We start from the raw sequence: 22365 nt of genomic DNA on the forward strand, positions 1-22365 counted from the left end.
TGAGGGCTGTCTGTCCTTTCCGTCAGCCATAATGGGTCCACAGGACCTGTTATAGGGCAGAAATTCTTGTTGGATAAGCAAATGCATGGGTGGCACTTTGCAGATCATGTTTCCTATGAAGGAAGCAACTGGTTGAAAGCGTCTCACCAATATCATGTACTCCTACCAGCTAACATGGAGGTAGCAGCTTTTGGGAGAGCCATCCTCCTCACAGATTAGGAGGTAAGGGAAAACGTGTGTTTATGGCAGGGAATACTTACAGGTAGGGGCTTCTTCCTCATCTCAAAAGTCCGAGTGGCACCAAAACTGAGGGAAGCGATGACGGGGCAGCTCCCCAGGGACGGTTCATCATCACTGTGCCAGTCCACGCTGTCCTTCTCGTCCCGGTAAAAATTACACAGCAAGGAGTTGAAGGTGTGGCCAGTGTTCTCCTCAATGCGGCTCTTCAGAGTCCACAGCACAGGAAGCCACTGCCAGCAAGCACAGGGACAGGCATACAAGACACAATGGGCAGCCATAAAAAAAACCAGAAAGAAATATGAAGTCAGTGGGTTTCTGAGAGGGCAACACAATAGACAGAAGGCAGAGGAGTAGCTTCATCTCCTCCCTCTATCTCTACGCTGAAGCAAGTCTGAAGGCTGGAGCTGTCCACCAGCTCCTGTTTCTCTTCCAGTGCATGTCCTCACAAAGAAGCCAATGCTGGTATGTTCAGGGTGGTTCTGGAACATTAGTGCTGCACTAAGAGGGGCAGTGGAGCTGCTGTGGCTCATGGGTTCACACACCCAGGCTCAAGTGAAGGACAAGAGAACTCTCAACTGGGTGTCTCCCATTCTGTTCGTATTTTATTCTAAACAACAAAATTGCTTTCTTGAGAAATATTTACTACTTAGAGGCTAACTTCATAAAAATAGAACCCAAAGCCTGACATAGTGGTGTGTGCCAGAAATCCTAGCACTTGGGAGGCTGAAGCAAGTTTGTGGCTCTCCTGGTCTATGGTATGTCGATGAACACGTGTTCTTCTCTTTTCTATAGAACAGGACCCACTCTTAGAGCTATAAAACTATGACTGTAACCATACTGCACAGCACTGCTTGCTGTTCACACCCAGTTTAGTGACGCAGTTTATACTGTGCAGCCACATGCACAGGAACATCAGTAACAGGTTGTATGTACTGGCTCTACAATTCTTTGTCTTCTTTTTTTTTTTTTTTTTTGGTTTTTCAAGACAGGATTTCTCTGTGTAGCCCTAGCTGTCCCAGAACTCACTCTGTAGACCAGGCTGGCCTCGAACTCAGAAATCCGCCTGCCTCTGCTTCCCAAGTGCTGGGATTATAGGTGTGTGCCACCACTGCCCGGCCACTGCTCTTTAGAACAGTGGTTTCAAACTTTATACTACCAAAATTATTGATGTCCTCAAATAACCTTTGATGAATTTTACTGTTGCTGTTTGAATCAGGGTTTTACTATGCAGCCCTGGTTAGCTTGGAGCTTGCTATGTACGCCAGGCTGGCCTTGAACTCACAGAGATCTGCCTGCCTCTTCCTCTCTGGTGTGTGCCACCATGCCTGGTTTGAACTTCTGTTCTTATAGGTTACAGGTATTGATATTTACTATATTAAAAGTAAAGCTGAAGTGAGAGTGGTGGCACATGCTATAATGGCAGGGAGGCTGAGGCAGGAGGACAGAAGTTCAAGAGCAGCCTGGGCTATGTAGTAAGATCCTGTGTCAAGATAAACAAACACCTTTGGTAATTTATTCAAAATGCAACAACCACTCTGTGTAACTTTGTATGTTCAATACAAAACTGGGATGAGAGCGGCCCCGTTTTACAAACTCCACACTGTCTCCACAGCATGCTCTTCCGCATCTGCATTTACCTTGCTAAAATCTGTGCACAGCCCTGTCAGATGGATAGCAGGATCTATGACTGCATCCAAAGCTCAGCCTGGGCTGATTCTTGAGATAGTCTCAATTCAGAATTTGACGATAGCTCAAACTTTTCCTTATCTTTTACATTTAAACCATCAGAAATCAGAGATCAGAAGACTAATTTTCAGGGGTCAGTTCTCCTCTTCCACCACGTGGGTTCTTGGGATTAAATTCAGGCCATCACGCTTGGGGACAAGTGCTTTTACCCATTGAGCCATATCATGGGTGCTAAACTCTGCATTTTGCAGTCTAGGTGAAGTGCTTAGTGGTGAGGAGCACAGAGATCTCTGGCAGATTGATTGATCTGCTGAGGTGCTTCCCATTTACCATTTACAGCTCTGTAGCATCAGAACAGAAGCCACACAGCTACCAACACACAGTCTTGGCATAGTAGTGAAAACATACATACAGCAGTGAAAACATACACACAGTCCCTACAAAGACTCCCTGGACCCGTGGGCTATCCTTTAAGAAGTACTGCTGTGTTCCACCTGGAAGAGACAGGATGGGTGCCCAGAAAGGACAGCGCAGTCCTGAGCCCAGCCCCATTTCTGCCACAGAAGCACTGGAGCAGCACAGCTTTTCTGCAATGTGAAGCCAGAAGGAAAGCTGGGTCTCTGTGGTTATCAGCATCACATTTACTATGCAGAGGATTTAGAAAAGAAACGGAGCAGGTCAATAAAACCAAACCAAACAAAAATGTTATTAAGCTGGCCCTTGTTCAAGAGAACAAAATCAAAAGTGAAATCATAGCCACCACATGGGTGAGCTATGCTTCCTGCCCACCTCCAGCTGTAATCTACCTTCACAGAGAGACATGAGATGCTAGAATTACACACTTAACAAGAAAACAAGAATGTAAAGAAGATGGCTTTTCCAGAACGGGACTGAGAATCTCATTAGCACTTGCTGGACTCGCTTAGGACTCAGCACTGTGACAACATCAAGTTTGCATTATGTTTCTAAGTGGGTATATGTTTTTTCTTGGCTATTTCTGGGAGTATAGAGAAAGGGAGCTATGGAGTGGGTAATGGAGGATTAATTTAGACTCTTTAACCATTTCTCTAAATAGAGATCCTTTAGAAGCGAATGTCTCAATTAGAATTCAGCGTCATCTTGCTGTTCAGTGAAGGCATTCTATCCTTAAAAGACATCTGAGGGAATATGTGAGAACACAGAAGTCACAGAACAGGCTTCAGTGTTAAGAGTGGCCTCAGTGCCTACAGAAAGTGGTCATGTTGGTGGGACCTGCAGACAACTAAGTTTTAATGTATTTTATACATGGGGTCCATTATCATTCAGTTTGTACAAAGACAAACCAGCTTCAAAACTTACAACTAAAGCTGGGCATTGTGGCCATGCCTGTAACATCATTGTGGGCAGCCAGGGAAATAGGATTTTAAATTTGAAGCCATCTTCAGCTATAGAGATTTGATGTCAGTCTATTTAACAAGGCCATCTTAAAATAAAACACACACACACACACACACACACACACACACACAGAGAGAGAGAGAGAGAGAGAGAGAGAGAGAGAGAGAGAGAGAGAGAGAGAGAGAATATTCCATAATAGGAATTGTAATTTGAGAATCTTGAGTGTGTGTGTGAATGTGTTTGCACATGTACATGCTTGGACACCAGAAGACAATTTCTTGAGTCATCCCAGAGCTGCAGTCTGGTTCATTGTCCACTGGCCTGGACTTCACTAAGTAGGCTAGACTAACTGGCCAGCAAACTTCTCAACTCTGGGATTCCAAATATGTACCCTTGTGCTGCTTCACCTGGGCTTGTGGAGTTGGAGTCTCAAGCTCACAGGGTCCTCATGTTTGTGCAGCAAGCACTTACTGGCTGAGCAATCTCTATCCCTACTTTGACAATTTTAATATCCAGAAAGAGGCTTGTACTCAAAGACTATGAATTTTATACAGGTATTAAATTGATATAGACTATCTACTGATACTAAGATTTGTTAAGGATATACAGTTAATAGAATCATACATAGGTAATTTTTAAGTTTCATTCATTTTAGGGGTTTTGTTTTGGTCGGTTGGCTTATGTTTTATGGTACTAGGAACAAAACCCAGGGCCTGTGCACACAAGGTAAGCACTGTTCAACTAAGCCACATCACCAAGCCGATTCTGTTTTTCCAGGGAAGGGTCTAACTATTTCAAACCTAGAGCCCTCTTATCTCTTTCTAAGTGCTGAGACTATAATTGAAAAGGCTTGTCATTGAAAAAAATTCTTTTGAAAACTGTTTAAAACAAACATGCCTCAAAAATGAGAGACGATATTGAGCAAGACCATGGTTTTTGTGTACTATAAAAATGGCTTTTTAAGCCCAAGAACTACCCCCAACAGACACATGGCAATGTCTGACTGAGAAAGCTGACTGAAAGATAAACTGGGACAAAATGAAAAAGGACCTCCTCACAGCCTGCTTAGCCCCAGCTTCACTCTGTGGCCACAGACAGTAATGCAGGTAAATGGCTGTGTCGGAGCGGGGCAGCTTCTGTTCCCTCAGAGTCTCCAAATCTACTTCAGAGAAAAGGAGCTTCCACTTCTGAGGCTTCACCCACCCATAGGAGTAGAACCCTTCAGAGCAGCAGGCTCTTCCTGTGACAGTCTGCCCTGTCCTCCGGGGTACCTCGGCACACAGGGGTTTTTGCACTTACATGTTGCTAGGACTCTCAAACATGCCACATTTCTGTGTCCAAATGAATAAGCAAAACTCCATTTCTTCAAAGTCTCTTTCAATAAAGCATAACATTTTTGTCAAAGGCAAGAGTCCAGGAACTAAACAGGGAGCTATTTCTTGGACCTTAAGTCTAGCCTTTGGACAAGCTTATTTATATACTAAAATATCTTTGTCTACACGGATTTTTTTTTTTTTTAAGAGATAGGATTTTACTGTGCTGTTCAGTCTGGCCTTGAACTTTATGATCCCCACTGCCTTAGTTTCCTGAGTTGCAGGGTTACAGGCATGTATTACTATGCTCAGCTGTCATGCAAATCTTCAAAAACAAAGGCATCAATAGAAACAAGCCCAAATGGCAAGAAGTTGCAAGTCTGGAAACTGTACCTATAGAACGAATATAAAGCTAACAAAACCCAGATTCTATACAAGGAATAGCAGAGCTGAGAAGTAGAAGGGCTCTCTACCCTCACTGCCAGCCGTAGGGAGGTGCTGCTGTACATGAAACAGCAGTGTTCACGGAGGAGGGGTCGGGAAGAAACAGCTCATTCCCCAGGACCCGAGAGTCCAGGCCCAGTTCACTGTTTCTGTCTCCTCCCATCCTCCGAGCCCATCTATAGATCATGGGCGCAGAGAGGACAGAAGCAGGGTTTTGAGCCCAGAGGATCTTCTGAAACGGGGACTATCATGTGCCTCGATGAGGAATTACTTGCAGTATTGGACACTGAGACTAGAAAGCCACAGCAGTGACAGCATTGTAACATACGTGAGGATTTGGTTCCATAGTGATTCCCGAGTAAGTGTAAGGAAGCTCTCCATACCATGCTGTAAGTCTTGGCTGCGGATAAGTTACATCTGAGAAAGAAAATACAGGCTCTTGAGACAGTTGCTGCTGGGTGAGGTGCGCCTGCTGCCAGCCATTGTGTGCCTACCCTGTGCGAGGAGCATGGGGAACAAAAGGAGAGGAGGGATGACCCCCAGTCCCTTCCTCACACAGGAAATGGGAGGTGGCTAGTAGAACCTGGAAGGGCTGCACAGGAAATAAGGCATGCTGGCAGGGACAGCAGGGTAAAGGCTCTGGGGAGGGAAGGAGTTCCATCTGTTTGTTTCACTCATGGCAAAACCCAAAAAGTCTCAAAAGCAGAATATGGAGACTGGACCTCATGAAAAAAGACTTTATGGTACCAACAATTCATTTGAAAGCAAGAAAATCCAGTATCCCTGTGTACTAGCAACACTGCGCATGCTCTTTTGATCTAAAAAGTGTGAGCTACTGTACCACACGCCTGCTTTGGTCACAGCGCATGCTATCTAAACTATTTTAGAGAAGTTAGGAGTTACCATCTCTCCTCAACAGATGTTAGTCACAACAATAGACCAAGCCCAGCCTGGGTACATGTGGCTCAGCACTAGTGCTTGATAAGCCACAAGACCCTGGGTTTGTCCTTAGAACGGCCAAAAGAGGAGTGGGGGAGCCAATGTTTACTAAAGGCCACACACACAGACACACACACATCAGCCAGCGTTCTGTTAAGCAGATATCATGCATTATTTTAATTTACTTAATTAACACAAGAATCTTATAATTTATGTACTATTGAAGAAAACCTAGAATTACAGAGTCACTGAAGTATAATTTGCTCAAAATTAATAATTGCTTAGAATGCTGAAGCAAGCAACCAAAGCCACACTATAGAAATTTCTAGAGTAGGGAGAAGGCTTCCCTAAAAAGGCTGGCTCCTGTTCTGACACCCAAATTTTTAAAAAAGCCAATTTACATATTACATACACTTTGTCTCTTCATAAGCAGTTCAAACTCTTTGCATGTCCTACTGAGTCTAGGTCACAGCACAAGTGCCTCCTAGTGGTCATGTGTGGTATCACAGGCATTGCTGGTACTGGGAGAGACTCAGTGAGCAGCAGATCTCAGGAAGCTAATCAATTCTAGTGTACCTTTACAAGCTCAGGAGAGCAGACACTGAAACTGAAGGAGACTGGCTGACTCCAGTGGAAGGAAAGAAAGAACACAAACTCAGTAAGAAGATCTTCAGAAAAATGTGTGCCAAAATGGAGATTAGCAAAAAAAAAGGAAGCTCTAGAAACTTATGTGAAGAAGGAACTTGGCAGCATCTGAACTACTAGAGACGGCAGTTAAAGCCAAAGGGAGAGGCATGTTGGTAAAGCTTCCTTGGCTCTCTGAGGTCTTGTGTCTCTCTTGTCTGCTCTCCCTGACCTCTGAGCCTCTATAGGCTATGGCTTCTGCCTGGCATACCACTTCCTGTCTGTGCCTTAGGGAGTCCAACTGTGTTAAGCAGTATAGAGAATTCAAAAACATCTGAATGGGGACTAGGCAGCAACAACTGTACCCCAGAGGCCTACTTACCCTCTCTGATGCCCATCCTCTGTTTCCAGGGGACATCCTTACAAAGCCGCTCCAAGATCCAGCCAGCTTCCTTCAAGTCCACAAAGCCAGGATATAAGCACACCCTTAATGCAGAAAGAGCCATCAGTAGCTAAAGTACACAGAAAGGGCAGACTAGAGTAATTTCTGTTGGATCACTTGATTGATCCCCACTCTAAAGAGAGAGAATCATCTCACCACCTCCCTCCCATGCGATCTTCACATAAAATAAACTCTGCATGGTACCACTAAAGACAAACGAGAGTACAAGATATGCATGAAGCTTTTATAGAGTTCTGCTTCAAACAGTATCCAAGATTCTGCCAAAGAGATAAGTGGCAGAAATGATTAGCATGGTGTGGTTTCAAAACCAAGGGCAGGCACTTAATGCCTCTAGGTTTTTAATACTACACCAATTAGAAGACAGAGACCATCAAGGCTTTCAAAATAAATATACCCAAATGATGTCTCATCTTACTAAATATAAATATATCCTATCCTGACACAGTTTCAGCTGAAAAAAGCCAGTTTTTATCCCTTTCTTAAGGAAAGTTCTGGAAGCCCACACTCTCTTGAGCAGTCTTGACAGCATCAAGTCCTCAGAAGGTGCATGTGATTTAAAAGATCCAGAGGCCATCTAAAGCTACTTAGTTAAAACAAGATGTGCTCAACCAAAATTTGCTTTAAAGGGGAGCGTCTGGATTGGTTGGTTGGTGTGGGTTTTGCTTTTTGATCTTTGTCAACTTGACATAAACCACGGTCATTCAGAAAGAAGGAATCTCAACTGGAGGATTGCCTTCATCAGACCAACAAGTCTTGACTGATGACTGAGATGAGAGAGCCCAGTCTACGGTGGGTAACCATCCTTGGTGAGATGGTCCTGGGGTGTTTAACAACACAGACATAGTAAGCTAAGAGGAGCAAGCCAGTAAGCAGCATTCCTCCAATGGCCTCTGCTTCTGTTCCTGCCTGACTTCCCTCAGTGATCGAGTGTGACCTGAGAGCTGTAAGATGAACCCTTACCTCCCCACATTGCTTTTGGCCATGATTTTTATCACAGCAATAAAAAACAAACTAAGACAGAGAGGTTTTAGAGGTGATTAAAACAACAGTCACATTTTACAGGGTACTTCATATCCAGCAGAAGCTACTATAAGCAATTTTCATTTGTCATTTCTGATGGATTTTTTAAAAAATATTTCAGTGACTATACTACAAAAACTATACTACAGTGACAATATATTTGTGTATTAAGATATTTTCAAAATATTTTTAAATAGTGACTACATTTAATATATGATTTAACGATACTGCAATTCTCCTTGATGTGGCAATATAATATTATATATTGAATATACACATAGTTCATGAAGTATAGCACCAATGATGAAGCGCTCGCAAAAGACTAGAACCAGCTCTGGCACTGAGTTACTGTGAGTGGTGGGGTACAGAGAAAGGACCATCTCTTTGGGCCTCGCTTCCTCATGAGACATTGCAGTCACAATAGTTCGTGTAACTGGTGGAAGCTGTGAAAATATTTTGATGGTAGCAATACTTTGTAAAAAGGAGTTTTATCCAAGTCTTGTTCCTTAATAAGACAAGTTTAAAGAGACGATAATTCAAATGATAGCCGCAGTTAGGTTCCAACGAGGATTCACTTACCTAGACACACCTGTAGGTGACAAGCTGATTTCATACACACCCTCCCTGCTAAAGAGGCAGAGGAAAAGCATATATTAGTGGGAGGCTAAAACAATCTACGCTTTCTGCCTTCCCCAGGATTCATTTTCTACAGAAAACACTGTGAGGGAGGCATAAGCTCCACCTCTGTAACAGCTAGACAAGGGAAATGGTGGTGGATCCTCAATGGCGCTGGGAACAGAACCCTGACAGGTTCAGGCCATGAAACAAAAGTGGGAGAAAGCAACTTCTGATTCTACCCAGGTACGTTTCACCCAGAATTTAGGCTGATATGATCCCAAATCTATCACCAAAGGAGAGTCTGGACTACTCTCCAGGGGACAAGCACATCTCAAAACCTTGAGCTTCTGTTACTTTCAAAGATATATGTCTAGTGAGATCTTCCTGAGTAAAAAGCCTTCAGTGTCCTGATAATTTTACTCATGGTCCCTGAGACCTAGACCCTCCTCTGCCAACTCCCAGTTTCACCAACCTCAGCATCAATTGCTTGTACCCCCTTAATACAGCACTACAGGCACTTCTAGCCTGTGTTTCTGTATGCTGGAATATTTCCCTACCAGTCAGCTCACCTCCTAGTATGGCCAAATGGAAACCTCTGACTCCCCTACAAAAATCTCACGTAGCCCTACCTTTAAACTTTCCTTGACCATTAATCTGTACCAGTAATATCACCCATCACATCCTGGGCTAGTATTAGATCTTCCATACAGAAGTACAAGTTCCTCACATGACTATCTTATTCCCTAGACTGTGGGTTCCTTATGGGGCAAAGAGTGGCTTATTCTCACAGCCTGCACACAGTGGATGGGTGATAAAAGGTCACTGAATTTTTAATCAAATGTGTAAAGGTACAAAACTACAGATATGCAAGTGAAAGGTTCAGTGCAGAAAAGCAACAGAGAAGACAGGTCATTTACTGTTTTAACAGGTTTTCATATCACTCTCTCTCCAGGGTTCTAGTCAGTGGTTCACCTTTGAGCTAGGCTCTTAGGAGCTGAATTAGCATGGCTAGCACATATTTCATAGTGACATATTTCTATAGAAGCCACTATCCATACAGGCCCTGAGGCATGAATACTCTGTTTTAATGAGATATACTGACACATATGTACAAACTGTCTCACTTTAAACCTGGGGCACGTTTCTGGGAACTGGCAAACAAAACTTTAGATTCAGCAAGGCTGAACCAACAGGGGTGGATGCTGTGACTTTCCTCAGGTTGCAAACTTCTAACTGCAGCCCCACCCACTTAAGCCTCACTCACTCTATCAGTGACTGAGGTAATACTGCACAGCTACTATGCACATAGACCTAGACTGGGCTTAAATGAGTAGAATACAAACCCTTAACATATAGACAAAGAAATCAAACCTTAGGGAAATGGAAAGAACTCAGAACTAGTTAAATAGCTAACTTGTCACAAAGAGGAGACTAGCTATTTCTTGAGACTATGGTAACATCTGTGTTAGCTTCAAATTCTTGTACAAGCCAATCTACTAACATCTAAATAGCATACAGACTACTTATGAGCAGAACGTCTGCTTGATGCTAACTGCTAGCATAAAAGGAGAGTTCAAACTGATGATTTATTTACATCAGGTGGAAAGTGAGAGAAAAGAAGCCAAAGTTTCTCTCAGGAGCTTTGGAGAACATTCAGACACAGATCAATACAAGAGAGGAACATTTAGCATCGCTTAAATTGCTCAGGAACAATCTGGGGTTTTAATAAATGGGCTGGAGGGTCACCTAAGTCCCTGCATCTCCTGTAAGGCCTGCTAGGGAGATGCTGCTGACAGGCCTCTCACCAGCCAAACCCCAGGGACTCAGGAGAAAGCCGTTTTGGTTTTCAGTTTCCTCTACCCTCAAGGCAAACTTTAATGTACAGAGATCTTGCTGTTTTCTATACTATTAGCAAACCCAGAAAGTCTCCTCAAAAGACCAAGTTCAAAGATTAAGGTAGGACTGTTCACACCTGCTAAACATTTAGAGTTATTGGGCCATTCTCTTTTAAAATGGGAAGACGGTGAAGGGAGTGACCCCAGGCACCCGCTTCGCTGTGGGCAGAGCTTACTTACTCAATCACTCTGGGTTCTGGGGCTGCACGGACAACCTGCAAGGAAACAGGTAGATCTGAATGTTCCAAATGTCCAGAATGGTTCCAAGGGTCGAGAAGAGCCTGTCCTCTCATTTCGAGCCAAGTCAAGCTCCTTAGGTTTAAGCTATCCTGTTGTCAGCCCTGCCTCCACTCCTGTAACTGAGCTTTGTGTCTGCAATTCCCAGAACTATGTCACACCGGCCAGTTGACAGAAAAGGCCATACAACAGCACTAATCAACTTTCCTGTTGGCCAGAAATGGTGTAAACCCCTTTTATTAATAAAAGAGATATTTTAGAAAGTGGATATTTAAAAGTGAAAGCTGAAAAGATAGCTCAGTTGATACAAAAGCATGAGGGGCTAAATCCACACCCACATAAATGCTGAGTGGGCACAGAGGCTTATCTGCAACGGCAGAGCTCAGGAGCTAGAGACAGGAAACTTGAAGGATAATTTGGCTGGTTAGAGCAGCCGAATTGCAAAGTTCTAGATTAAACCGAGATAATCTGGCTCAATATACAGTGGGGACCAACTGAAGAAGATATCTGATGTCATCCTCGCCTCTGCAGGCACATGTACACACCTCTGCAGGCACATACACATGTGCACCCATACATGTGAACATGCATTTGCATAACACACACATGAAAATAAGATTGGGCTCCATCCCCAGCCCTGCAGTACCCCTGTTCTCCAAAACTGAATCTTCTATTTTTTACATCCCCCTTACAGGTGGCTAAAAATCAGGCATTTTGCCACAATAACTGAAATTTCACAAGGATTTCTGTAACAGCTCTGAAGAAAGCATCATTATAGAACTGTTAGCCCTTAGCTAGCCCACACAAGGCCTTAACCTAGTGGCCATGGCTTAAGTAGAGCTTCCCTGACAAAAATAAATAAATAAATAAAAGTTGAGGGTTTGGAGAGAGATATGGCCATATAATAAATGGGGGCAGAACACAAAAAAATCTTCAGGCATACAAGACAACTGAAATATTCCACATTTCATTATTACAAGAATCCTTTGTTCTGCTACTCACAAGTAAATGTATTCAGCCACTATTGGAGTACCTGCTCAGAAACATAGCTTTTATAGGCACACCTTTGTTACAATTGAGCAAGAAAAGACGATTTACCAACTGAGGCTCTTTGAACACAAATTGTCGGTCACATAGCTGCTGTTCCTTGCTCCTCCAGGCTGGCCCTGCTGTCTGGGAAAGACGGCTCCTAGCAGGAGTAGCTGAAATAGGAGAGAACAGTGTCAACAAGAGCCAATAAAAACTTCTTGAAGATGACTTATGACCTCAAAATGTAATAGCAAAGACAACAAACAGCCTCAATCCACTCTCACTAAATACTCAACTGGAGAAGCCAAATTCATACCCTTAGTTCACCATTCACAGACCAGACAAAATGGCAGACACATTCACAGAACTCAAGTGGGAGTTCATGATAAACCAAAGCTTGTAAACAAGAGAGGATGGCAGCTGTGCACATGCACTCGCACTGTCCCTGCAGGTTCTTGCCTGGCTGAGCAGCAGACTGGCTCTTGGTAGGTGTAGCCCAGCCTCCCTGCACTCGGGCTCGCTGTCTCTTGTCCTCCATGGTGAAGAAAAGGCGTTCTGCTCTGAGACTTCAGAAGAGTTCATTCCCCATTCAGACCTGTTTTCAAAACGAAGCAAGTGTTTTATTAAAGGCAGTGCATGCCTGGCCTAGTAAAGGGTAATTATGGCCTTTAATATAGTCAGCAGAGATGGCTTAACAGCAACCAGAGCTTCTCTACTTTACTACATCTCTGTCAAGGGCTGGATCAAGTGGGCTACTGGCTATCAAGCCCTTTTACCATAGGCAGTCTACCAGAAACCATGTTATTCAGATTGGTCCCATGTGCAACTGTAACATTCCCATTGTCCACAGCATGGAAATGGACAAATCAGCCAAGACCAGGTTTCCCAGTGCAATGCTCCTTACCACCAGCTGTACAGGACTTCCTTGGAAGCCTTAAAAGCACCCACAACAGAGAAACCTGAAGGACTTCGGCCTCATGAAGTAAGAGAAGCACAAAGACATAAATGCTATGTGACCTTATACATAGCAACTTAAGAAAGCTGAACCCTAAGAGTAGAATGTGATTGCTTATGACTAGGGAAGGGGGCTAGGTGGGGGCAAGGGCACTGTGGATCCAAAGTACAGAGTTTCACTTGGATAACAACAGGCTTTACTGACCACCTGCACAGAACAATGACCATAAAAACCAAATCACTGGATAGCTCAGTTACGAAGATTTTAAATGTTTCCATCACAAAACGGTATTCAAGGCAAGAGATGTATTAATTTTATACACTCATTCTATATCAAAAGCATATATCAAAATGTCACAGTATACCATAAATAAGAACAATGATTTGTCAACTTTCAAATTAAGTTTGAAATGAAAATCTAAAATATCCATATACCACTTTTAAAACTACAATTTAGGAAAGATTCTATTTCTATGTTTGTAACAAGCTGCAAAGGGTAAGATATGCTAATATGTATAGGGATCAGAAGGTTTAGTGACTTACAAAGTCACTCAGGAAATCAATACTGATGAAAAATTCAACTCTTGTCAGGTTCCAGCCTTGAGCTAATCAAACCCCCTATAATTTTGCCCAAAGGTTACCCTATAGCAAATACAGAATTCAGAAGAGTCAGGTCACATGTTCGGAACCTGTGAGCCACTTCTTTATGGGTCTAGGAAAGCTTCTAGCTCTCAAAGACAGCCCACTCATATGGCTGCTTACACCACAGGTTCGCAGGCCTGTCTACTAGACCGTCCGATCCAATAGAGCAGATCTGGGCTCAGGGCTCTGCTTAAATTTCCTTACGAGTTAGAAATTAAGGTTTACAGGCACGTACCAGTAATCCCAGCATCCAGGAGGCCTGAGCTAAATACTGAGACCCCGTCTCATCACCGACAACCTATCAAGTGTTTATCATTTACCAGGCGGGGCCTTGGAGAAGCTGTTGATTCCCTCAAAAAGTTAATGACACAATCAAATCCAACTCTCCGGGCTTACGGAATGTGTGAAGGAAGTCCCCGTGTTATCATATTCTCTGAGTCCGGAAGGCCTAAGACGGTGTGTGTGTGGGGGGGGTGGGGGTGTCAATGATGGCCTCTGTCCCGCTCACCTTGATGTGATTTGTTTAAGGCAACGGGTGAACATAGAAATTGCAGAGTGCTGGCTGAGACTTCCCGAGTGCTGTCAGTTCGAGGAGTCCCAGAACTTAGGTCCTAACCAAGGTCCCACCACCCTGGAAACCTAAAATGAACAAGGGCTCTGGCGGGTGCGGGAACTTGCTTGGATCTGTCCCCGTCCCGCCGGCAAAGCCCGTGGCAGCTGTCGCCACCGCCTGACCTCCGGCCTCTCCCTCAAGCAGGAGGCAGTCCCGCCCTGGAGGCTGAGGATCAGAAATGGCTAACAGCCTACTGATGAGTAGGACCGTCCGGCAGTCCTCACACGCCCGGCCCCGCAGCCAGCGAGCCCGGAGCTTGGGCGCCCCGGACCAACCTGGCTGGACCTGAACAGAGGCCCCGACCCTCCGACCCGGGTCAGCCGTCCTGACGCCGGGGAACCTTCAGAGTGAGGCACCAACTCCTGCAACGCCCAACCACAGGCCTCCGTTGCGCGTACTTCCTCTTTAGGTGACACACGGCCACCGCTTCCGCTTCCGGTGGGTAGCCGGGAGTCCGGATCGCCCCGCATCCCTGGCAACTAAAGGGCCGGGTGGAGGAGATGCAGAAGGAATAAGGTCGGAATGGGGACTGGAGTCAGGGGATGAGGTGGGGATGAAGATGAGCCTCCTAGGCCTAGGTCCGCAGGAAACTAGTTCCCGAAACTAATGCTGGCATCTTAGGTCTGTTGTGCAAAGGGCAACCGCACTCTCCCGGAACTTGTACTGATCCGGGAGTGGGGAGGACTGGGTCATGCTGGGTTCTGCTATAGAATTCGCTCCTTCCCTTGAAAGCCATGAAGAGTCTAAGGTGCGCTTTGTTCTCAACATAGCGCGCCCGTCTTTTCTACACAGCATCTACGCTGGGCCGTGAGAGCATGCCTTATTTGTCTGAGTTCCTTGGTGCTAAGGAAACTTGAGTCCACAGATCTGTCTAAATTTCATTCCAGTGCCACCATTTGGGGCAAGTGCGCTGCTTACTTACTTTTTAAGTGGTCATAGCTCCTGTTAAGTGAGATTAAATGAGATAACAGTGTCTGGAACACTATATAAATCTAATAATTCACGATAGCTCAAAGTGTCTTCTCACGCTTCTGACCTCTTGACAAGCTTCTTTAAAGAGATCAGGCTAAGCCATGTCTTTTATAATTTGACAGTTCTAACTGTAGCACCGAGTCAACTATTTTCTGTCAAATATTATTCTCTAAAATTTACCAAAACACGATCATTGTGGAAATCTTTCAAATAAGCCTGATTCTGTCAGGGTATCAGTAAAGGCTCCTTAAGAAAAATCCCCTCTGGTCAAAAGAATAGAATCTGCGTCCTGAGTGGAGTCCTGGCATTGCTCTTGGTCTGGGTCAGTCACCTGGCCAAAGAACTCCCCCTAGGAAGGTAGGCTTACCTCAAGTAACACGAAAGAGAAAAGTGGGCTAACTAGTCCTTTAATGAGATACTGTACTTCCCTTCTCTGATTCCCACCCTCTATCCCCATCTCTCATGGAACATGGCCACGCTGGTTCCAAGTCTTCGTGCTTTTCTAAATTACCTAGAGAAACAACAACAAAAACTAAAAACAGCTTACCTTTCTTGCTGTCTCTGCTCTAAGCATGCTTCTCTTAAGACTTCAGACTTCTGCCTGCGTTCGATGTTCCCTTACTCTTCTCTGATGCTTCCCTCTCTTTCATGATGATGGCCGCCTTCCACTCAGTGCCTGACCTCCGCTCCCACTTAACAAGGCATCCCCACGCCCTATTCTCTTCCTCGGGGCAGCTGCCTACAGTGTACCTGTCCTCCGATGTTTGCTGCGTTTTTCTTTTAAACTAATAAAATTGTCCTTATCCTTCCATTTGAGCCATTCTTTTATTCTTTTCTTAGTGGAACTCCAGGAGGCAATTCCAATTCCCCTGGTACTGATGCTAAGTAGCATTCAGCTGTAGGAAGCTCAGGTTCCTGACCAAGGTACCCACATGCCTGCCATGGTTGAGTCCAATTTTTACAGCATCTATTTTGTTGTTGTTGTTATATTCTGTGTCATTGAAAGAAAAATGATTTATCCCAGGACTGAAAGGAGAGTGAGCTGGACTGTAATTTTTACTTTTTTCTCCATCACCTAGTAATCTTTCTATGTCTGCTTTGGTCTCGGAAGCATTTGATACATCTCCTAAAGGGTGTAATTTCTTTCCTTCTGGTAATTATAGCTCGGAACAGCAGTAGAGATGCTTGGGATGAAGTGTTCCTAAAAGTAATGGTTAACATCTAGAGAGCCTCCCACAGAATGCTTCAAAGTCAGTTCATGATCTGTTGGCATCTGAAATCACAGCACTTTTTCTTATTTTTTATAATTTTTTTATTATTTAAAACACTTTTTAAATGTAAATATATTTTGATCACATTCTTCCATTCTCCCAAGTCCTTCCCTCATCCTTTCCTTATCCCTTCCCACCCAACTTTAAGTTCTTTATCAAAAATCAAAACCCAGGTCTGGTGAGATGGCTCAGTGGGTAAGAGCACCTAACTGCTCTTCCGAAGGTCCAGAGTTCAAATCCCAGCAACCACATGGTGGCTCATAACCATCCATCCCTAACAAGATCTGACTCCCTCTTCTGGAGTGTCTGAAGACAGCTACAGTGTACTTACATATAATAAATAAATAAATCTTAAAAAAAAAAATCAAAACCCAATACAACAACCCCCACAAACCAAGAAAACCAAGTAAAACAACATATACATACCCAAAATACAAACAAACAAACAATAAAACAACTGCCCAACTGTAACCAAATAAAAATAAACAAACAAAAAACTCTGTGTGTAAAAACAGAAAAAAAAAAAAAAAAAAAAACCCTGTGTGGGTTCATTATATGTTGTTCGACTCTTCCTGAACAAGAAGCCTACCCTGGCTGATTGATACACCTGCTTCACTCCATTGGAGAAAACTGACTTTCCCTCTCCCAACAGGTATAAATGACAATTCAATAAAGATTTACCCTGATAGCTAGGTTTTTATTCACCCATTTATTTAACAAATGATTTAACAAAAGAAAATATAATAAAACAAAAACTATCAGATCAAAGTAGGACAAGAAAATCCAACAGAAGTAAAAGAACCAAAGAGAAAGCACAGGAATCAGAGATCCACTGATTCACACAGACGAGAGTATTATGCTAATACTGAACCCGGAGACATAGTGTATTTGCAGAGGACCTGGGGCAGCTGCAAGCCGGCCCTGTGCTTGCTGCGTCAGCCTCTGTGAGTTCGTGTGAGCTTCGCTCCTGTTGACTTAGAGGGCTTTGTTTCCTTGGTTCCTCCATCCCTTCTGGCTCTTAACCTCTTTCCACTTCCTCTTCCACAGGGTTCCCTGCAGGGAGGGATTTGATGAAGACGTCTGATTTAGGGCTGAATGTTCTAAAGTCCCCCACTCTCTTTGTAGTCTGTCAGTGGGTCTCTTTATTTGTTCCCATCTGCTGCAGGAGGAAGCATCTCTGATGATGACTGAACAAGGCACTGATCTATGAGTATAGCAGAGTGTCAGTAGGAGTCATTTTATCACTATTTTTCTATGTTTAGACCAGTGTTATTTGGTTTTATCCCAGGTCCCTGCACTATCTAGCCTCAGGTTCTTGGTCACCTAGGCAGTGTCAGATATGGGTTCCATCTTCTGGAGTGGGCCTTTTAACTCAATCAGTTATTGGTGGCTTACTTCTACAAGCTTTGTGCCACAATTTGCCCTAGTTTATCTTACAGGAAGTATAGTATTGTAGGGAAAGAAAGGTTTTGTAGCTGACTTGGTGTTTGTTTTTTTCCTTTGATAGCCTGCAGAATACTCTTGTGTACCAAAGACACTAGAACATAGGGATGTTGACCCGTGTTATGTATCAAGAAAATTACCCATTTAATATTTTCAAATTTGGTGGAATACAGGTCTTCTTTCTCCACCTCTTAGTTAATTCGGAGAAGGGTCTGTTGATCTTATTGATTTTCTCAAAGACTTATCTCTCTGTTTCATTGATTTTTTTGTTGTTATTGTTTTTCTATATTATTGATTTCAGCTGAGTCTGATTATTTCTTGATGTTTACTCCTTTTAAAAGTGCTTTCTTCTTTTTGTTCAAGAGCTTTCAGGTGTGTTGCTAAGTTTCTAGTATGAGATCTTGCCAATTAGATATAGATATAGATACAGATGGCACTTAGTGCTATGAACTTTCCTCTTAGAACAGCTTTCATTGTGTCCCATATATTACGGTATATTGTGCATTCATTTTCATTCAATTCTAGAAATCTTTGATTTCTTTCTTGACACACTCTTCATTCAGTAGAGAATTCTACAGTTTTCATGAGTTTGCAAGCTTTCTGTTGTTTCTGTTGTTGATATCCAACTTTAATTTGTGGTGGTCAGACAGGATGCTATTTCAATATTCTTGTATCTATTGAGATTTGATTTGTATGTGGTCCATTTTAGAGAAAGTTCCATGATTCACCGAGAAGTTATATTCTTTCATTTGAATGGAATGCTCTGTAAATATGTTAGGCACATTTGGTTTATAACTTCATTTAGTTCCACATGTCTGTTCAGTTTTTGTCTGGATGACCTGTCTACTGGCAAGAGATGGGTACTAAAGTTTTGCACTATCAGTATGTGAGAGTTGATGTGTGATTTAAGCTCTACTAGTTTTCTTTTTACAAACTTGGATGCCCTGTATTTGGAGCATGGGTGTTAAGAATTGAAATGTCCCCCTGATGGATTTTTCCTTTGATGAGTATGTAGTGTCCATTCCCCATTTCTTCTGTGGTTCTTATTTGAGTTCCTAAATTTTTTCATTTTTCATTTCTCTAGGCATGAATTTCCAGATTTCCCTCCATTTGGGTTTTCTTTATTGGTTCTATTTCCATTTTCAGATCTTGAATGGTTTTATTCATTTTCTTCCACTGTTTGTTCATGGTTTCACCACTTGCCATCTTGTCCAGCAGGCAGAATGCTGTGGGGATATTAGTGGAGATACCAGGCCCTTTTTCTTCAACTCGGTGTGAACTCAGATAGTTGCTTCCATGCATGGTAGCTAGCAGTGTTTGGCCAATTATGATGTTAGTTGAAATAAACAACTTCTAGGTCTAGAAGGCAAAAACCTGTCCTCAGTTGTCAAGTTAACAGAGGTGGTCTGTCACATAGTTTCTAGACTTAAGTAATAACATGTCCAACCTCTTGATTGAAGAGGCCAGGTTTGCTTGAGGAAGAATCTTGCATTGTAAACACAAATATATACTGTAAATTGATCTAAGTAACTGTAGCCAGTTAGTAGAATGATCACATTTTTGAAAAATTAAATTGCCACACATTTTAAGGATTACTGGACATGGACTCAGAATTGAAGCATGGTCCATTATGATGGGTGATTGGGTAAAGTACTTGCTGTGCAAGAGTGATGACCTGAGTTCAATCTCCAGAACCAATGGAAATGTGGAAGGATAGACCATCTCCACAAGATTGTCTTCTGACCTCCACATGTACACCTCCACACTCACTGTCTACACACACACACACACACACACACACACACACACACACACACAGGATTTTAGAAACAAATAATCCTAGAACTCCTCTGTGGTCCATTGATAAAAGTTAGTCAAAGGGAGAGTTTGTGATGCTTATGTGAGAACTAGAACCACAGCTCAAGTTTGATGGAAGAAATGAATGAGGATGCCTAGTTCATTCTCACTTAAACCATTATTGACTGACTGCCCACTCTGTGGTGAGAGACTGCTCTACTGAGTCATGAAGAGAGGATATTGGGTTTCTGGATAGTCAGACACTTGATCAGGAATGGGAAGTCTTGTGACAAGGAAGTCTGGGGGAAAGGAAAGTGGGTAGGCAAATACTGAAGATGTTTGTGTCCAGTATGAATGTTCAACAAAGGCATTCCCACTCCCTGCAAGGAAATTTTTACAATCACTAGACATAGTGACGTGCTCTATCAGTGGTACCCTATTCTCGGGGCTTGTCCAACTGGTTGTCAAAACAGACACTATGGAAGAATAGAGGATATATATGGGCTCAGTGACATAAATTCCCCCTGCCAAACCTGAACTGGCTAGTGATACCATTCCAAACCCAATATGCAAATGGTGTGACCTGTTATGGAGTCCTCCATATGTCACCATGCCTCAGGCAGACACCAAGTCATTTGGTGACAGAATGATTACATGGCCTGTTTCCACCCTGGAGATGGTACAGACTCATGCTCACTGGAGTGTAAACACACTCTGGAATCTTCCTGGACCATACTGCTTTGGCCAGCAACACCATCTGTGGACTTCAAAATGTCTTATTCACTAGTAGCATCCCCCAAGGGTATTTACAGCTCCTGATCAAGACACTTCACAGCAAAGGAAATATACCAGTGAGCTCAAGCCCATAAGATTTAATCCCCACTACCTGAAAACCATTGGGTTATCTGAAAATAAGTTGCTGCTATAGGGGAGTTAAACGATATTCCCATTGAGTTGGGATATAAGACTGCCACCTAGATCTCTTTGGGTTCTTTATGTCACTGAACCAAAATGTAAGGGAGAACTTTGTTCTTTCATCTGGGGTGATTGGTCCCAATTACCAAGGGGGTACTTGAGTTGCTGCTATATAATGGAGGAAATAACTGTGACTGTAACCAAGGGCATTGCCTGGGCACCTATTAGTACTTCATGCCCACAGCAAGTGGAAGCAGAAAACAACAGCACCAGCATCAGTGACAACACAGTATAATGAATAACTTGCATCTTTAGGAATGAGGATGTGGGTCACTCTGCTAACAACAACAACAACAACAAAAAAAAAACAAAACAGGCAGCCAAGGTTCTTGGCTAAAGGCAAGGGAACAAGCAGCCATAAGTGTAGACACTGGTTTCACAGCTACAGCAGGAATGAATGCTTCAGCCTCACCTGTGTCCTCCTTGCTTATTACACATGTGTGCCCATTGCCTATCTGTGTATGATTGCCACTGTGTGTGTGTGTGTATGTGTGTGCGCGCGCGCGTGCATATGTGTGTTTCTGGAGGTTACTTCTGCAATTTTGGTTCTTAGTTAACAGATTACTCAGTGGGACCCATTGAGCTGAGAAGACATAACAAAGCAATAGATCTAGTTCTGGAACTTAATTTCATTCATGAAGAAATGATGAGAAAGAACTCCACCAGTTACATGAAAAATACCCCTGCCTCCTTGCTAGGTGGAATTAGAGTTGTGCTGCTTTACATAGATATGAGTGTGTGTAGCGGGTGCGGTGTCAACTGAGAAAGGGGCTGGGCTGTGCCAGTTGTCAACCCTTTGCCTCTCAGCTCCAGAACCACCATTCACTGTCCTGTGTACACACTTCATTCCTCCCTGCTGCCTGATCCAGGATTCAGCTTCATCAGCTGCCTGCAGGGAGAAGAGGTTTGTTATAGTTTGGAAATGAAAGGTCCCAACCACCAGAGGTTCTTGTGTTTGAAAGCACTTCCCCCTCCCCCCGTTGGGGGTGCTGCTTGGGAAGTTGTGAATTCTTTGGGAAGTGATTCCTGGCGGCGAGACACAGACCACTGGGGCTGAGCCATTGAGGGTTATTCCCACCTGCAGGTCTGCTCTAGCTCTCTACTCATGGCTTCTGAGGTGTAAGCAAGCCTCTATGCACACTCCTACCGCCATGGAAGGAGTGCCTCCGTGGCCATGCCTAACCTGCAATGTTGGACTGAGACCCTGTCAACCGGAAAACTGAGCCAGAATAAAGCTCTCCTCCCTCAAGCCATTTTTCTGTCAGGTATTTGGTCACAAAGCGAAAAACTAGCTAAGACAGGCTTCTTCTCCCTGGTTCCCGGGTTCTCCTCTATCCTTGGTTGGAGAGTGCATCCCCCAAATTCACTCAAACTTGTGAGTGTGACCTTATCTCAGAATAAGATCTCTGTTGAGGGATTTAAGATGAGGTGGGTTCAACACCATTGACTGACATTCTTATAAGCAGAGAGAGAGAGACACAGGAGAGAAAGCGAGGTGCCTTAGGGTTACCACTGTTATGATAAAATAAAATGACCAAACAACAACAACAACAACAACAACTTGGAGAGGAAAGTGTTTATTTTGATTGCATTTCTACATCATGGTCTATCATCAATGGAAGTCAGGGAAGGAACATGGAGGCTGGAGATGCTGCAGAGCTTAGTGTGTGTGTGTGTGTGTGTGTGTGTGTGTGTGTGTGTGTGTTTTGCTTACTGCCTTGCTCCTCATGGTTTGCTTAACCTGTTTTTCTTATACACCCCAGGACCACCTGTCCAGGAATGGCACCTCCTCCACTGGACTGCACAGTCCCAC

At 43.5% G+C, this 22365-nt stretch overlaps 1 protein-coding gene across 3 annotated transcripts in view; it reads right to left on the reverse strand.

Moving 5' to 3' along the window:
• Positions 1–14469, reverse strand: part of Alkbh3 (alkB homolog 3, alpha-ketoglutaratedependent dioxygenase) — a 31470-nt gene extending 17001 nt beyond the window's left edge. The window contains exons 1-9 of one of the 3 annotated variants that reach the window (XM_029536810.1): positions 14370–14469; positions 13990–14120; positions 12345–12480; positions 11955–12058; positions 10800–10834; positions 8686–8733; positions 7006–7109; positions 5389–5477; positions 261–470 (exon numbers count right to left, since the gene is read on the reverse strand). In XM_029536810.1, coding sequence (XP_029392670.1) covers positions 261–470; positions 5389–5477; positions 7006–7109; positions 8686–8733; positions 10800–10834; positions 11955–12058; positions 12345–12423 — 669 coding nt within the window. In that variant the 5' untranslated portion in view covers positions 12424–12480; positions 13990–14120; positions 14370–14469. Of the gene's footprint in view, positions 1–260; positions 471–5388; positions 5478–7005; positions 7110–8685; positions 8734–10799; positions 10835–11954; positions 12059–12344; positions 12481–13989 lie in introns of all 3 variants that reach the window. The other 2 variants (XM_021194360.2, XM_029536811.1) reach the window with 2 other exon arrangements.
• Between the last annotated feature and the right edge of the window lie 7896 nt (positions 14470–22365).

Source organism: Mus pahari, chromosome 3 (assembly GCF_900095145.1).
Source record: "Mus pahari chromosome 3, PAHARI_EIJ_v1.1, whole genome shotgun sequence".
Lineage (NCBI taxonomy): Eukaryota > Metazoa > Chordata > Mammalia > Rodentia > Muridae > Mus > Mus pahari.